At 40.2% G+C, this 18225-nt stretch overlaps 1 protein-coding gene across 1 annotated transcript in view; it reads left to right on the forward strand.

Moving 5' to 3' along the window:
- Nucleotides 1-16624, forward strand: part of ANO4 (anoctamin 4) — an 81429-nt gene extending 64805 nt beyond the window's left edge. Inside the window, exons 21-25 of the mRNA XM_089486074.1 lie at nucleotides 5487-5639; nucleotides 7508-7655; nucleotides 15157-15270; nucleotides 15669-15774; nucleotides 16433-16624. Of these exons, the coding sequence (XP_089342200.1) occupies nucleotides 5487-5639; nucleotides 7508-7655; nucleotides 15157-15270; nucleotides 15669-15774; nucleotides 16433-16624 (713 nt within the window). The remainder of the gene's footprint in view (nucleotides 1-5486; nucleotides 5640-7507; nucleotides 7656-15156; nucleotides 15271-15668; nucleotides 15775-16432) is intronic.
- Nucleotides 16625-18225: the final 1601 nt, after the last annotated feature.

The raw sequence follows: 18225 nt of genomic DNA on the forward strand, positions 1-18225 counted from the left end.
GCGAGGGATGGGGACACTCAGCCCGAAGCTTGTTGCGCGCCTCCTTAGGAAAGGGTCTGCGCAACCACTTGTGTAAGTATAGTGCAATATACTCTGGTGGAGCCCACTCAGCGGCCCTGGGGGGGGCACATCGTGGTGGGGTCAAATAAAGAGGAGCCGGTTGGGTCAAGGACCGGGCTGTCCGTCGAGGTAGAAGCCGAATGGGGGGTGATGGATGCTCTCATAGAGCAATGGGGTTCAGCATGGTGGGGCTCATCCACCAGACACTCACGGACGAAGCGTGAGTCCATGGTCCTGGACGAAGCCAGGTTAACAGAAGCCTCTGACTCATCCGCAGAGTCTGCCTGCCACTCATCCACTATAGACAGTGGGAGTTGAAAAGGACGCTCATATCCAGAGGGCAGGGAGGTGGCAGAGGTTTTTGGGTGCTTTGCTGGGGCCTTGCCTTTACCAGCAGAGGCACTATTACCCTTCCAAGGGCGCTTAGTGTGGTCTGCCTCCTCAGATTTCTCGGGGTCAGAATCCATACTGGCAGGGGCCACAGGTACAGGAGGGAGAGTCTGGGCAGACTAGGGTATAGAGGCAGACATCTTAGAAAGAAAAGTCTCCACAGAACTGGAAAACCTAGACTCCAGCCACGCCATAAAGGTATCCTGGTTGGGAGTATCGTCCTGAGACATAGTACACAAAAGGAGTCTGGGAGATTGATATATAAAAGGGGCTCACCCTAAAAGACCCCCACAACACACAGGGGCTTACCCTGGATATAGGCATCCATTATTACTGATGAAGGATGCAAGGCATGCTGGCCCATGACAGTTTATAAATAAGCTGCTCTGAAACAGTGAATGTTTTACAATATGGAGGCCTCATCTCCCAATAGACAGACACCCTGGCCACAGGGAATATAGAGGGCTCGCCTCAATCAAGACAGGATTAAACCTGTAACACACAATTCTCAGTGTATACCTTGCAGTATGTAAAAAACTAATGAAATATAGAAACCAAGATAGCCGCCAGAGAGAGAGCACATGTGGCAGAGGTAAAAGAGCTGCCACTCTCAGAAACAGCAGATGTTTTTCAAAACGGAGGGCTCATCTCCAAATATACAGACACCCTGGGCACAGGGAATATAGAGGACTCGCCTCAATCAAGACAGGATTAAACCTGTAACACAAAATTCTCAGTGCATACATTGCAGTATGTAAAAAACTAATGAAATATAGAAACCAAGATGGCCGCCAGAGAAAGAGAGCACAGGCGGCAGAGGTAAAAGAACTGCCACTCTCAGAAACAACAGATGTTATTCAAAACGGATTGCTCACCTCCAAATAGACAAACACCCTGGGCACAGGGAATATAGAGGATTTTCCTCAATCAAGACAGGATTAAACCTGTAACACACAATTCACAGTGTATAAATTGCAGCATGTCAAATCTAATGAAATATAGAAACCAAGATGGCTGCAGGAAAAAGAGCACATGTGGCTGAGGTAACAGAACTACCACACTCAGAAAAGTGGAAAACAGAAAAGACACTGGGAGGAACGGACCAAGGGCCCAAGAACCAAAAAGGGGCAAAGACCCCTACACCAAAGACATACAAAGAATTATAAATGAATATAAGTATAACAATAAAATAACTATAAATAAAATTAAAAGAAAATAAGCACCAAAATATGCATAACAAGCAAAACTAAAGAAATATATGTGTGTATACATATATCTATATATATACATATATCTATATATATATATACATATATCTATATATATATACATATATCTATATATATATATATATATATATATATATATATATATATACACATACCATGTATATAATTAGACAATAAATACCAAGCAGAACGAATCATAAACAAATGATCTGACCTGTAGTTACGGTGAGCAGCAAAGAAAGAGGAAGATTAGGGGTGTTTTAGGGTTTATATGCTGTTATACCTTGTTTTTTATTGGTTTTTACCAGTGTTATGTTAACTCTTTCTTTGCTGCTGTCAGTGAGAGTAAAGGAAGATATGCAAAATAGGAAGCCTCTTGTCTTGCCTTAAAATTAACAGCAATCACACTCCTATCATGCCCAGGTTCTAGCATGTACTGATTGCTTGGGCATGATAGGAGTGGGATTGCTGTTAGCAATCATATATATATATTAATATTGTTATCGAATTGTTCTGTCCAATTTTGGTGTGTTACTTACTTTTAATAAAGGTGTGGTTAACACACCAAAATTGAACAAAAAAATATATAATTGCTAACAGCAATACTATCATGCTCAGGCAGCCAGTACATGCTGGAACCTGAGCATGATAGGGAGCCTGTAATCATATTCCTATGTCATGCTATCCCCCCCACACACACACTTACACATCCATGCTATCACACACACACTCATTCATAAACATTCAGTTTAAACTGCAGCATAACACCCATCACTCTCACACACTTACTAATTCACTCTCACAGAATGTTTTCCTACCTGTAACTTTTCCTCCTCTTCGTTCTTCCCTCTTCTGTGTCCTCGCCTTCCTTTGCAGTGGAGGCGGTGGGCGTGGCTTCAGTGCTGTGCGCCGGGATATGACAACAAATCCTGACGCACAGCATCAGTTGCCGCGCGCATCGAAAGGGAGCAGGATCGGAGGTCTGCATTAACAGACCTCCAGCTCCCTTGATTTTTTTAAGGACGGTTAGAGGGAGATCCTTGATCTCCCCAACCGAGCTTGCTCCTCTAGCGGCGGACATTACTATCCGTCTCTGGAGGGGTGCCGTGCACACAACAAGTAGCGGACCGCCCCCCTTCGGTACGCTACTGGTTGTGCGCACAATTTTTGTTCGTGTGCGCTCCCTCTGAAAGCTATGTGTGCGCGCACAAGCGCACAGCTAAGAGGGAACACTGGTCATCAGACCATGCCACCTTCTTCCATTGCTCCGTGGTCCAGTTCTTATGCCCACCTGCCCATTGTAGGCGCTTTTGGCAGTGTACAGGCATCAACATGGGCACCCTGGCTGATCTGCAGCTACGCAGACCCATAAGCAACAAACTGCGATAACTTAACTGTTAACTTTTTCAGCAATTTGAGCAACAGTAGCTCATCTGTTGGATTTGACCACGCGGGCTGCAGCAAAGTTTCTCCCAGGCAAAAATGTCAAGGCAGATGGGGGCTTCCAGATGTTCTGTCCACGCTCTTTTGAAGAAGCACAAAGAAACAGGCAATGTTGAGGACCGTAGATGCAGTGATTGGCCAAGGAAAGTTAGTGCAGCAGATGAAAGAGACATCATGCTTACTTCTCTTCGCAATCGGAAGTTATCCAGCAGTGCCTTCAGCTCAGCGTTGGCAGAAACCATTGGGGCCCTGGTATACCCATATACGGAGAAGTCTGGTCAAAATCGGTCTTCCTGGAAAACGTGTGGCCAAAAAGCCATACCTTCGAAGGGGAGACAAGGCCAAGCAACTCAACTATTCATGAAAACACAGGGACTGGAGTGCATAAAAATGGCAGCAAGTGCTCTGGCTGATGAGTCAAAATGTGAAATATTTGGTTGGAGCAGAAAGCAGTCTGTTTGACAAAGGGCTGGAGAGGTACAACAATGAGTGTTTGCACTGCTAAATACAAGGGACACTACTGTATGCTAATCGTACTGGATGTTTCTGCTGTTTTTTGACACCCTGGACCACCCTCTTCTGCATCAGACTCTTCATGATCTTGGTCTGTGTGGCACTGCTGTCTCCTGGTTCACATTGTACCGCACCGTCAGCATCTCTGTCAGAGTACCTTAAGTCTCAGTTCTAAGACCCCTTCTGTTCTCTCTTTACACTACCTCACTTGGCAAACCAATCTCATCCTTTGACTTTCAATACCACCTGTATGCTGACACCCAGATCCTCTGCTGATTGTTCTCCCTGTCTTGTGTAACTAACTGGGCTGCATCTGTCTCTACCTGGATGTCTGCACATTTCCTAAAACTCTTCAAAACCAAACTTCTCATCTTCCCTCCCTCCAATGCTAACATTTCCTTATCAGTTTCCCTTAATGTTAATGGTGCAATCTGAACTCTCGTTCACCGCCACATTCAGTCTGTCTCTAAAAACTGCTGTCTCCATCTTAAAACATTTCCTGCATCCATCCCTTCCTAACACAAGGTGCCACCAAGGTTCTTGTCAAGCCCTCATTATAACCTGCCTCGATTATTGTAACTCTGTCTTAGCTGGTCTCCCTCTTACCCGTCTCACCCTGTACAATCCACCTTTAATGCTGCTGCCAGACTTATCTTCCTCTCCCATCACTTCACTAACACTTCTCCCCTCTGTCAGTCTTTTCACTGGCTGCCTGGCCGCTTCATTTTAATTTTCTGACTCTTACTTTCAAAACCCTTCACAGGGCTCCCCCTGTTTTCAGTCCTTAAAAAAAATCCCTCAAGACCCAATTCTTTAAGGACGCTTACAACATTGTGTAATGCTTACAACATTACACTTTAACGCCCTCCCATGTTCCTTTAGCTCACCTTTCCTAGGCCCTTTCCTGCAATACACTTATACTAGTGTGGCTGGTCGATCCCTAACAGTGGCACTTTTACCTACTGTGCAATACACTCTAACTCCCTCTTGATTGTAAGTTTTTTAAACAGGGCCCTACTCACCTGCCCTCAGCCTTGGCAGACAGGCAATAGCAGATGATAGGCACATGCATCCCCTTGGGCTGAATTTTACTAATATTACACTAATTAAAATTATTATGGCCCAGCGTTAGCATGCTGAAAGAGAAGTATCAACAGCAGTAGTAGGGCACTGGGCCTGGAGGGGCAGAATAGAAATTAGAAAGAGGATGCAAATATGTAAACATCAGACAAGCAAGCTAGAAGAAAAAGGGAAAGAAGATTGAAAAAAAAGAGAAGCAAAAAGTCCAGCGAATGTGGGGCCTTCTGTGTAATTGCTCCAGGGACCTAAGCTTTCTAATCCGGGCTTGCCTGCCATTAACCTTTCCTGTTTGTAGTTTAGGGGTTCCGATTGGTATCTCTGATGACACAGATCTCTTTTATTTTGCTAGTTGTTTGGTTCCCAGCCTCAGTGACTGACCGTATCATATCATTATGTCACACTTCTGTACCCTCAGTCACTGCATCTGTGAACCATGCGAGAGTGGCTGTAAATTAAGCAGTATCGGTTCCATGGAAGCATGCATTTCACTAAACACTGGGAATTGTAACCACCTCCAACACCAACAGCACACATTGTATAGTAAAAAAAAAAAGGAGTGCCACTTCCTCTTATGCGTGATCTTACATCTAAAGTAAGGATTAAAAAGCAAATTCTGGAGTATTCATAAGACTGTCTCTGCTGAACAAGTAAGTATGAATTTTAGGAGTTCATAGATCTATTGCTGATTAAGACAACCTGAATTTTATTTTGTAAAACACAAATTAAGTCCTGTTATATATTTTTAATCTGTTTTTTTTTCCTTATACACAGTTCTTCAGTTTGGTTTCACAACAATATTTGTGGCTGCATTTCCCTTAGCCCCACTCCTTGCCTTACTCAACAATATTATTGAAATCCGCCTTGATGCCTACAAATTCATCACTCAGTGGAGGCGTCCATTAGCGTCACGAGCCAAGGACATAGGTGAGGGACCTTTCAAAGCTATATCGTTATCATGGAAAGCTCACATAATGTAAGCATATTTACAAGTTTGGCTGGTGAATGTATGCTCAGGTAAATTTGAAAATTCTGAGCTTTTGGATTTGTTTTTGTATGACTCATGGGGATCTGGCCTCGTTCACTTTGTACAAATCGCTGAATTTACCAAAATTCAGTTAATTAGCAATACTAATAATTATCATGAAAATATGTAACACAAGACAGTAAGACTTCCCTCGGTATATTAATTTGTCTGAACTATAGTGCACCTAACTGTCACTATTCATTCAATGGTTTTACATATCAGGACATAATCACCTGTTCCTTGAAAGGTCTAAAAATTAGGTAAATACAACCTCAGAAGACCAACATGTGACATATTACACCCTGTCATGATTTTATGAACAAAAATAAAGCCAAAATGGAGAAGCTATGTGTGAAAAACTAGGTACACCCTTACTGCTTCCATAGGAATTAACATCCTAAGTAGCAGGCAGGTGCTGCTAATCAAATGACCTTGATTAATTGATCATCAGCAAGTGTGACCACCTTTATAAAAGACAAAGCTTTAGCAGTTTGCTTGTCTGGGGCATTAAGGTGTGTGCTGACACAATGCCATGGAGGAAAGACATCAGCAATTAGAGAAGCAATTTTTGCTGCCTTTCAAACTGGGAAGGGTTATAAGCCCATTTCCAAATAATTTTGGTAATCATTCTACAGTGAGAAAAAATATTTAACAGTTGCCAATCTTCCCAAGAATGTACAGGCCGCGCAATGCTCAGAGAATGCTCAGACTCTACAGGCCTCAGCATATTAATGTTCGTGACAGTACAATTAGAAAAAGACTGAACCAGTATAGTTTGTTAGGAATGGTTGCCAGGAGAAAGCCTCTTCTCTCTAAAAAGAACATAGCAGCATGGCTTAGGTTTGCAAAGTTGCATGTGAAAAAACCACAAGACTTCTAGAACAATGTCCTTTTGACAGATGAGACCAAAGTGGAGATGTATGGCCATAATGCACAGTGCTTCGTTTGGCAAAAACAAACACAGCATACCAGCACAAGCACCTCATACCAACTGTCAAGCACGATGGTGGAAGATGATTTGGGTTCTTTTGCAGCCGCAGGACCTGGAAACCTTGCAGTCATTGAGTTGACCACGAACTCCTCTGTATACAAAAGTATTCTAGAGTCACATGTGAGGCCATCTCTCTGACAGCTAAAGCTTGGCCAACATTGAGTCTTGCAAAAGGGCAATGATCACACCAGCAAATCTACAGCAGAATGGTTGAAAAAGAAAAGAATCAAGGTGTTGCAATGACCCAGTCAAAGTCCAGACCTCAACACGATTGAAACGCTGAGGTGAGACCTGTAAGAGAGCTGTGTATAAACAAATGACTGCATACACATGTCTTCTCCATTTTGGCTTTATTTTTGTTGAATAAATCATCAAATGGAGTAATATGTCATGTGTTTTTTTAGACCTGCTAAGGAACCTGTAAAACCATAGAGTTCAAAGAGGGTGTACGTTTGTTTTCACACTACTGTACTGTATATACCTGGTGACAAATCAAGATTCTTGCTGTATACAGAATAGGAAAATAGGAATATCGGTACTCTGTTTTAGTGTGATTTGTTCCACTTTGTGAGATCTGTTTTTTTTCCACTGATGCCTGTACCATGGTGGTGGGCCTGACCGCCTGCATATGTGAATTAATATTGCCTAGTACCTAAAAACATACTAAATGAAAACTACACTGTTAGTATGCATTCTTCACACCAAAACTAAAAAATATTGTTCTAGATAATTCTATACATTATGGCTTAAATTACATATGGATTCTATTTTGAATAGGTATCTGGTATGGAATTCTAGAAGGTATTGGAATCCTTTCAGTTATCACCAATGCATTTGTCATTGCGGTGACTTCAGACTTTATTCCTCGACTTGTTTATGCCTATAAATACGGACCATGTGCAGGCCAAGGACAAGCCGGAGAAAAGTACAGTAATGTTTTGTCATAATCTGTTTTTGGGAAGGTGAAATATATTAAAATCCAAAATTTCCAAAACAGAAATCACTGTTTCTTGTATTCACATAACACCTTTATTTAACTAACAGGATACTGTTTATTGGAATGTGTTTTAATATCATTAACATTACTAGTATTTTTAGTTAACAATATTTGCTGATCACTTAAATGTAGCATGTCAAATTTTCAACTGTGTCTTACGTGATATTTTCAATATTATTTGCAATGTTTCTCATGGATATCATCCCTGTTTCTAGAAGAGGACATTTTGATATATGAATTATATGTACAAAATGTTATATAAATATGAAGGAAAAAAGTGTGAAGATGTTTTTTTGTATGACCAGTGTTCAGTGGCGACTCTAGAAACAGTATATAGTGGGGGCACACAAGATACCACAGTCAAACTGGGGGGGCATTAATAATTTCCACCATTAAATCATACCACTGAAAAAACATATATATATATTGCCAAAAGTAATGTGCTATGGAATGATACTTTTGTTATTGGACAATACAATACTTGATCATTCAACATGGGAAGCCTGAAGCCACAATTTAGTACGACTAATCCTTGAAATCCTTTAAACAACACAATACCTTAACTTTTGCACTAAATGATTTCAGGGCCTAATATTAGATCCTGCTGCTGATATATATATATTAGCCCCTGCTGCCCATATATATTAATATTAGCCCCAGTTGCTGATATATATTAATATTAGTCCCTGCTGCCGATATATATATAAATATATACTGTAGTTTGGGGTAGCCGTATTAGTCCAGTGTATAAGAATGCAAAAAAACAGAATGTTGCAGAATCTTGTAATACCTTTTTTATTGGACTAACAGTATTTAAAATAATAGACGAGTTTTCGGGAGTCCTCCCTTTATCAAGTCAAAAGCATTTCTGACCAAGCAAGTGAAAAACACAGTTTAAAACTGACCAGTACATGTTCTGATACAGGGTTAAAACAGGGGTTAAAACAACACGGTAGAGAATTTGCAGACAAAAAACTAAGAGGGTCGTAAATAGTAAATAGTGGCATATACTGCACAGATAAGGCTAGAGGGGGAGCAGGGGTGAGCGTGTAGGAGAGAGAGAAGAAGAGAAAGAAAAAAAAAACAAAACACAGGTTATAGGAAGTTTTGATAGTGTGCTAAGAAGCTCAAATCCACATTAAGTCCTCTGTTTTTACAATCATAAAAATGTATCATTTTGGCTTCAAATGTCTTTCTTTCTTGGGTGTTTTTGAAATTACCTCTCAGTGTTTTGATTTTAAGGTCATGTATGGAGTGACCTGTTTGGGTGAAGTGGTGCCCAACTGGAGTGCAAAGGTTTTCTTCATCATGATGATTGATGGAGTATCTGTGCAGATTCATCCTTTTATTGAGTTGCTGGCAGGTTTCACCGATATAACACCCTATAGTACATTTGGTGCATTGAATCACGTATACAACATTTTGTGAAGTGCATGAGTATGATCCTTTAATATTGTATGTCTTGTTGTTGTGGGTGGCTGTGTTGCTGGTACAGATGTGTTGGCAAAGTTTGCATCTGGCTTTGTTGCATGGTTTGCTTCCATTATCTGTGTGTGTAGTTTCAGTATGTAGTTTGCTACTCACCAGCTTTTGTTTGAGATTAGCTGGTTGTCTGAAGGCCAAGATGGGGGGTTCAGGGAAAATTTCTTTTAACACCACATCCTCTGCTAGCATTGGCTGCAGATCCTTGATGATTTTTCGGATTTCTTCTAGGGCAGGATTGTATGTGGCTACTAGAGGTATGCGTGAGGATGTTTGTTTGTCTGTGTATTGCAACAGGTGTTCACGTGGTGTTTGTAGAGCAGAGTTAATTTTCTTATTGATGATCCTAGGTTTGTATCCCTTTTGTTTGAGTGTCTCAGACAGTGTTTTTAGATGCATGTCTCTGTGATTAGTGTTGGAGCAGATGCGGTGGTACCTGGTGGCTTGGCTATGGATGATGCCTTGCTTTGTGTGGGATGGATGGAAGCTGGATTTGTGCAGGTAGTTGGATCGGTCTGTAGGTTTTCTGTATAGGGATGTATGTAGTGTGTCCTTGTTTATTGTGACAGTTGTATCCAAGAAGTTTACACTTTCTGTGGAGAAGTCCATTTTGAGTTTGATAGATGCGTGAAATCTATGAAATGCGTTATGGAACTCTCTGAGGTTTTCTTTTCCGTCCGTCCAGACAATGAAAATATCATCAATGTAGCGATAATATTTGTAGGGTTTGTGAAGTTGTGTTTCCAAGAATCGTTGTTCCAGGTCAGCCATAAATAGATTGGCATATTGTGGTGCCATTCTCGTCCCCATAGCAGTGCCCATGGTTTGCAGATATATATTGTTGTTGAAACTGAAGTAGTTGTGTGTGAGGATGAATTCTATGAGTTTAGTAATGGTTTGAGGACTGTATTTCTGGTTATGAGTATGTTCTGAGAGGAACAGAGAGCAGGCCTCAATTCCATCTACGTGTGGGATGTTGGTATATAGAGATTCCACATCCATGGTTACAAGTATAGAATTGGCAGGCAAGTTTGTAATTTGACTGAGTTTGTTAAGGAAGTCAGTGGTGTCTTGTATGAAGCTCCTAGTGTTTTTAACAAAGGGTTTTAAAATATTTTCCACTAAGCCTGAAATTGGTTCGGTTAGTGTGTCCATACCTGTTATGATAGGTCTGCCTGGGTTCCCTGGTTTGTGGATTTTCGGAAGCATGTAGAATGTCCCTATGTTGGGATTGGTGGGTATGAACGTTTCCAATCCTTTTTGCTGTTCCTCTGGGACAGATCTGATCAGCTTCCTCAGTTTGGCAGTGTATTCCTTGGTGGGGTCTTTGATCAGTTTCTTATAGTATGTGCTGTCTGATAATTGTCTGTTTCCCTCTTCTATATAATCTTGGGTGTTCATAATAACGACTGCTCCTCCCTTGTCCGCTGGTTTGATTGTGATGGTTTGATTATTCCTTAAATCCTTGATTGCATCTCTTTCTATTGGTGAGAGATTAGCTCTGATTTTATTATGGTGCTGCTTTGTGACTAAGGATGCAGTTCTTAGCCGGAAACTTTCAATGTAACTGTCCAATTTGCTGTTGCGTCCTGGTGCTGGAGTGAATTGAGAGTTCTTTTTCTTGATATTGTAATCCGGCGTTGTGGTTGTTTTCTCTTTATTGTGAAAGAACTCTTTTAATCGTAGTCTCCTAAAAAATTCTTCCTGGTCTGAGTACAGTTCAATGTCATCTAATTTTGTACTTGGACAAAATGATAATCCTTTGGAGAGGACAGATATCTCAGGTGTGGACAGTTCGTAATCTGAAATATTTATAATTCCTGAGCTGTTTGTGTTGTAGTCCGGGTTAGTAATGAAACCATCGGCTGTTTCAGGTGCTCTGGGTGCTTTAGTGGTGATCCTGGTCTCTCCCTCTGTATGGCGTTTGCTGACATTTTGGGAAAGCCTGTTAAGTTTGTTGTTTTTCTTCATGAAAAGCTCTCTCTTTTGTTTGGCGTTGAAATATTGCATTTCTTTTTCCACTTTTACAGTCGTGTGTAAGTTCATTCCCCGTAGTTTCTGAAGCAGGGATTGTTTTTCATTTTGAATGCTTGTTTTTTTCTTATATAGTAGGTGGATAAGGTGATTCCTAAGTTTCTCACTGGTGCATTTGCAGAGGTTTTCAGCATATTGTGAGTTATGCGTTGTAGCGACTAGATTTTTGATCCTCAGTCCATTGGGGATGAGCCTTCTTTTCTTACAGTGAGATAAGAAGTATATGTCACTGTCCAACATCCAACTACCTGCACAAATCCAATCCAACTACCAATCCAACTACCTGCACAAATCCAGCTTCCATCCATCCCACACAAAGCAAGGCATCATCCATAGCCAAGCCACCAGGTACCACCGCATCTGCTCCAACACTAATGACAGAGACATGCATCTAAAAACACTGTCTGAGACACTCAAACAAAAGGGATACAAACCTAGGATCATCAATAAGAAAATTAACTCTGCTCTACAAACACCACGTGAACACCTGTTGCAATACACAGACAAACAAACATCCTCACGCATACCTCTAGTAGCCACATACAATCCTGCCCTAGAAGAAATCCGAAAAATCATCAAGGATCTGCAGCCAATGCTAGCAGAGGATGTGGTGTTAAAAGAAATTTTCCCTGAACCCCCCATCTTGGCCTTCAGACAACCAGCTAATCTCAAACAAAAGCTGGTGAGTAGCAAACTACATACTGAAACTACACACACAGATAATGGAAGCAAACCATGCAACAAAGCCAGATGCAAACTTTGCCAACACATCTGTACCAGCAACACAGCCACCCACAACAACAAGACATACAATATTAAAGGATCATACTCATGCACTTCACAAAATGTTGTATACATGATTCAATGCACCAAATGTACTATAGGGTGTTACATCGGTGAAACCTGCCAGCAACTCAATAAAAGGATGAATCTGCACAGTTAATCCATCAATCATCATGATGAAGAAAACCTTTGCACTCCAGTTGGGCACCACTTCACCCAAACCGGTCACTCCATACATGACCTTAAAATCAAAACACTGAGAGGTAATTTCAAAAACACCCAAGAAAGAAAGACATTTGAAGCCAAAATGATACATTTTTATGATTGTAAAAACAGAGGACTTAATGTGGATTTGAGCTTCTTAGCACACTATCAAAACTTCCTATAACCTGTGGTTTTTTTTTTTTTTCTTTCTCTTCTTCTCTCTCTCCTACACGCTCACCCCTGCTCCCCCTCTAGCCTTATCTGTGCAGTATATGCCACTATTTACTATTTACGACCCTCTTAGTTTTTTGTCTGCAAATTCTCTACCGTGTTGTTTTAACCCCTGTTTTAACCCTGTATCAGAACATGTACTGGTCAGTTTTAAACTGTGTTTTTCACTTGCTTGGTCAGAAATGCTTTTGACTTGATAAAGGGAGGACTCCCGAAAGCTCGTCTATTATTTTAAATACTGTTAGTCCAATAAAAAAGGTATTACAAGATTCTGCAACATTCTGTTTTTTTGCATTCTTATAAATATATATATATATAAATATTAGACCCTGCTGCCGATAGCAGGTATAGATCCACACATTAACACACAAACCCAGCTTTGCATGTATAGATCAATTGCAATTCACTTGTGATCTCAGCACTGAAGGTATATATCAAACAGAATCAGACATACAAATCCTGTATTTGCAGGTATACAATAATAATATATGAAACGTAGCATCGCAGGTATAGATCAAATAAATACATGGAAACAGCATTGCAGGTATTAATCAACTGAACAAGACATACAAACCCTGTATTTGCAGGTATACATAAATAACGTATGGAAACATAGCATAGCAGATATGGATCTACAGAATAACGCAGAAACCCAGCTTTGCAGGTACAGATCAATTGGAATTCACATAGAAACACAGCATTAAAGGTATATTTAAAACCCCCTAAATTACAGGCATAGATCACAGGTTGCACACCCCAAAGCAAGCCCTGGCGTCCACATTGCCCACATAGAACCTGGCCAGCACCCAGATAACACACATACGATTTGCCATCTTTGTCCCATATACACCCGGGCTGTGCCATCTCGGTCCCCAAGGCTCAAACATCCTGCTAGTGCCATCTTTTCCCTTCCACAATTATACATCTATGATACACACAAACACATTAACTCATGCACTCCCTCATTCAGACAAATCATCCACACATTAACTCATGCTCTCCCTCATTCAGAGAATTCATCCATTTAAAGAAACTACGCCCCTTGGAGCTTCAAATAAGGACAAAAGGACAAAAGTTGAGTGCACAAATAATGATGGAATATGTCGCTTTGGGTAGAAAATATGTTTTTTCTAACCATAGCGACATGTTCATTTGTGTCTAGCGCACTCCAGGTTTGTACTTGAAACACATACAGCCCCTCATTAGATGCGCCAAGGGGTGTAGTTCTTGCAAATGTGTACTTTTTGTGCCATAATTTAACTTCCTACATGAGCAGTAATGCCACGTCAAGGCTTCAACCCTAATTACTGATCATTCACACGCCTTTCATATCTCCATTCACTCGCAGAAGCACACACCATACTTTCCATACATTCACTCACAGAAGCACACACACCATTCTTTCCCCTTACAATCCCAAAGAAATGATGGTAAAGGGAGAAAAAAAAAATCACTTTTACAGGAAAAAAAAGGTTTGCAGTAAAAATGCAAGGCGCTGCAGGGATGAGATGGTTACTCACGTACCACACAGGCTAAATGGCTGATTTTAATAATATTTGCAGTTCATCAGGATTTCAAAAATTGCCTCCCTCTACCGTTGGCTTAATTTAACCCCATGATCAAAGGGATCATGGGATTAAAAATTAGTATCGGCCATTTTTAAAAAGGGAATGTGACTTTTTATAGCTATATGATCGCTGTGGTAACATTGGCTACCACAGTGATCATTTAGCTAGAATACTTAAACTTTTTTTTTTTTTTTAAGTTTAACTACTTTATGTTTAAATCATTTTTTTTTACTTTTTTTTTTAACATAATTTTTTTAAATAATTTTTTTACAAGCTATATACCGTTGGAAAGGTGAGATAATTAGCTTTCTAACGGTATATGTTGGGGGTCTGTAGCTGCTTAGCAGCATGCCCCCATATCGCTTTAACTGACAAGTTGCGCGGTGACGTCATCGCGTCATTGCGCGTGCCGTCACCGGCCGGATCGGGTGGCCCCGGTGATGCCCTTCAGTGTGAGGGGCAGATCGCCGGGGTAGGTGGTGATGGGGGTCCACAGACCTCCATCAAGGTAAGATAGTGCTAGCGACGGCATGGTGCCGTCGTTAGCACCTGACTGGGACTGCTAGCGACGGCACCATGCCGTCGTTAGCAGTCAAGGGGACTGTCCTGGGTGGCTCCAAATTTGGCGGGGGGCAACAGGGGGGGCAATTGCCCCCCCTTGCCCCCCTGTAGCGACACCACTGCCAGTGTTGAAGAAGAGGGTGATGTTACATGGGCCTAGTTTCACTCTGCTGTTTTTCCTAGGCATGGGAGACATGCACAATTTCCCCTCCCACTCCCATACAATTCTAGGCTAGCCTTTGCTGTTCACTAAGCCTAATAGTTATATTCCGTGGGAGAGAGAGAGTCATAGCTGTTATAATAAATAAGTCATTCAGAGTATGTAAATGTATTATGTAAGCATAGCAATGCCTTTTAGATTTATAATCATTTTATAATCTAGGAGTTTAAGAATCAATTCTTCCAAGCTCCCAAAAGCTTGCAGTTGAAATAATAATTTTCTGAAATCTGTAACTGCTGGTAAGCAACTTCTGTTTTTTAAGGTGATTTTATTTTTAAATGCATTTAAGTGGTATTAGTTTAATTATGCATAAATATACTTATGTTAATATGATGTCTATTTTTAGATGTATGGTTGGCTACGTAAATGCTAGCCTTTCGGTCTTCTCGGTCACTGATTTTGAAAACCGCTCAGAGTCTGCAGTTCCTGGAAGGGAATTTCCTGGACCAAAATACTGCCGGTGAGTGTATTTTTTTTTCTGGGTGAAATAAAAAATCTATAGGTAGTAATATTGGTATAACCACAACCACCGTGTGCAAAAAAGGTGCTGCTGGTTCACAAAAGACAAACTTCATAATTTTCTCAAAAATAAATTACAATATATACAAGTGTCCATGTACCTGATATCACCATTTCTAAGGCCCCGAGAACTCCAGCAAACCACAATTAGAGCCATTATCTACAAATTATGACAACTTGGAACAGTGATGAACCTTCCCAGGAGTAGCCAGACTGCCAAAATTACTCAATTGATTTTAATCTCAATTGATATCGTTTTTTTAACAAAAATACAAATTTTAGGTGCAAAATTGGCTACAAACAATTAAATTTATTATAATGCATTGTTATTACTTGAAGGTATCGAGACTACCGAGACAACCCTCATGCCCCTGAACCATATGCCTACACTCTGCAGTTCTGGCATGTTCTTGCTGCACGATTGGCTTTCATCATTGTATTTGAGGTATTTCAACCATTATAAACCTTTATACAACATTTCCTGTTTAAAGTGTATGCAAGTATTCTGGTGTGAAATTTACAGGACCATAATAACACATTAGACTTAGATTTTGTTTTAAAGAAACTAGGATTTTTTAAAGACATAGAAACATAGAACCATAGTGACGGCAGATAAGAACCATTAGGTCCATCCAGTTTGCCCAACCTCTGAGTACTTTCCTTAGTACCTGGCCTTATCCTATATCTAGCTTGGTCTTATGCCTACTCCATGATTGCTTAAATGTCTTTACTGTATTAAAAAAACCGTATGTTTTATGCACCACTTCCACAAACAATAGCAACACAACTTTTTACTTACCTGTTATATGGGATGATGTCACAATGTTATCATGAACTTTGTTAAAATTTACTCCTACAAAGTTGTCTGTAAAAGCAAATGATATGGACTTATGGAAAAATGGACAAATAAATCTGTAGCTACCGAAATTTCCTTACTAGTATTGTTTGGTATGATTGCTTCCTTAATACTAGCCTTGTCAAATAACTTAATTGAGAAACATCTTTAGTCTGAGAGATACCTTTTAGAGTAGATGTTTAATGGCAAAATGTATTGTATTTTTATTGTATTGTGTGGTTTCCCTGATAAGTGTTTGTTTTTTTAGCACCTTGTTTTTTGCATAAAGAATTTGATCTCCTACTTAATACCAGACCTCCCAAAAGACCTAAGAGATCGAATGCGGAGGGAAAAGTACCTCATACAAGAAATGATGTATGAAGCAGAATTGGAGCGAGTACAAAAAGAAAAAAAGGAAAGGAAAAAGAACGAAAAATGTCAAAATAATGAGTGGCCATAAATCTGAATAATCTGGAAAAAGGTATTGAAGCAGAGATATTGTACAGAATTATATTGGTATATGTATCCAAGACTAGCTATTACTATACTAGTATACTGTGGAAATTATTTTACTTTTGAAAATGCCCTCCACCTTGATGCTACACACTATGTCATTATACTGCACCACTAAAATAATATGAATTAATGTCAATTTGCAGTTTAGGATATATTAATCACCTTAAATACAAATCAAGATATCTTAGATTTCACTATTCAGCCCACCATGGGGAATTATCTTTATATTACCAGCCTATACTGTATGCCTGCTAACGGACCTGTAGGTTATGCTGTGGTAAGGGATCCCACTGGTCAGATGATATACCAGGATGGATGGGATCATCATTATTTGCCTCCATCCACTTAATAGGTTTTCATTTCTTCATATGTAATAATAAAGAAGATTTTCATATTTTTCATTTATTTGGGTCTGGCTTTTACTCATTTGTTTGGAAGATTTGCGTTGGGACAACTTTCCCCCTTTTTTTATATTAGTTTAATCATGAAGGATACAGTGGTGCGGTTTGCATTCCACATTTTTTGCAGAGAGTGTTGCTGATGCAGAGCAGATGTGCGCTTAAGGTCTGTTGTTCTTTATATTTATTTCAGCTGTTTACCAAAATAAATTCAAGGTAAGGTTAAATAATGAATATGGGCTCAAATTGCAGTCTCTCATCTTTAATATGAGGGTATTCACAACCCAACTTCTAGGAAGGGTTGAGGAATTACAGCTCTTTAATATGTAGCCCTCTATTTTTCAAGGGACCAAACCTAATTGGACAATTATTTCAAAAGCTGTTTCATGTACTGGTGTGGGCTATTCCTTCGTTTTTCTTTATCAATTAAGCAGGTAAAAGGTCTGGAGTTGATTAGAGGTCTGGCGTTTGCATTTGGAAGCTGTTGCTGTAAACCCACAACATGCCGTCAAAGGAGCTCTTAATGCAAGTGAAATAGGCCATCCTTAGGCTGACAATAAGGGAAAAAAATCCATTAGAGAGATAGCAGGAACATTGGGAGCGCCCAAATCAACAGTTTGGTACATTTTGAGAAAAAAGAAACTCACTGGTGAGCTCTGCAACACAAAAGGCCTGGATGTCCAAATAAGAGAACAGTGGTGTATGATTGTAGGATCCTTTCCATGGTAAAGAAAACCTCCTACACAACAAGTGAAGAACACTCTCCAGATGGTATTCGTGCCTTTATACTGGATTTCTCTGTTTGCTGTCTGCCTCTGACCTTTGGTCTTGACTCTGACTACGATTTGCTTAACCCTTGGATTACCGTGAACTGTACAGTGTATATTCCAAACAGGTTCTGAGTTACCTGTGGTACCGCATTTTGGGTACCATTATCTCAGCATACTACTCCCGGCCTGGTTCTCCTATTGAATTGTTTCGTATCTTATTGGACTCGTTTGCTAGAGGACCTCTTGTTCAATTTTGCATCCTGGATCCTTACCTGTTTCAGCCAGTAGGCTACAGTTCAAATATTTCTGAACCTAACTGTACATTTACACTAACACACACATACTCGCTGTCATACTAAGACACGCTCTAAAACATC

The sequence above is a fragment of the Sceloporus occidentalis genome, unplaced genomic scaffold (genome assembly GCF_023333645.1).
Source record: "Sceloporus occidentalis isolate IW3139 unplaced genomic scaffold, rSceOcc1.0.p SCAF_28, whole genome shotgun sequence".
Classification (NCBI taxonomy): domain Eukaryota; kingdom Metazoa; phylum Chordata; class Lepidosauria; order Squamata; family Phrynosomatidae; genus Sceloporus; species Sceloporus occidentalis.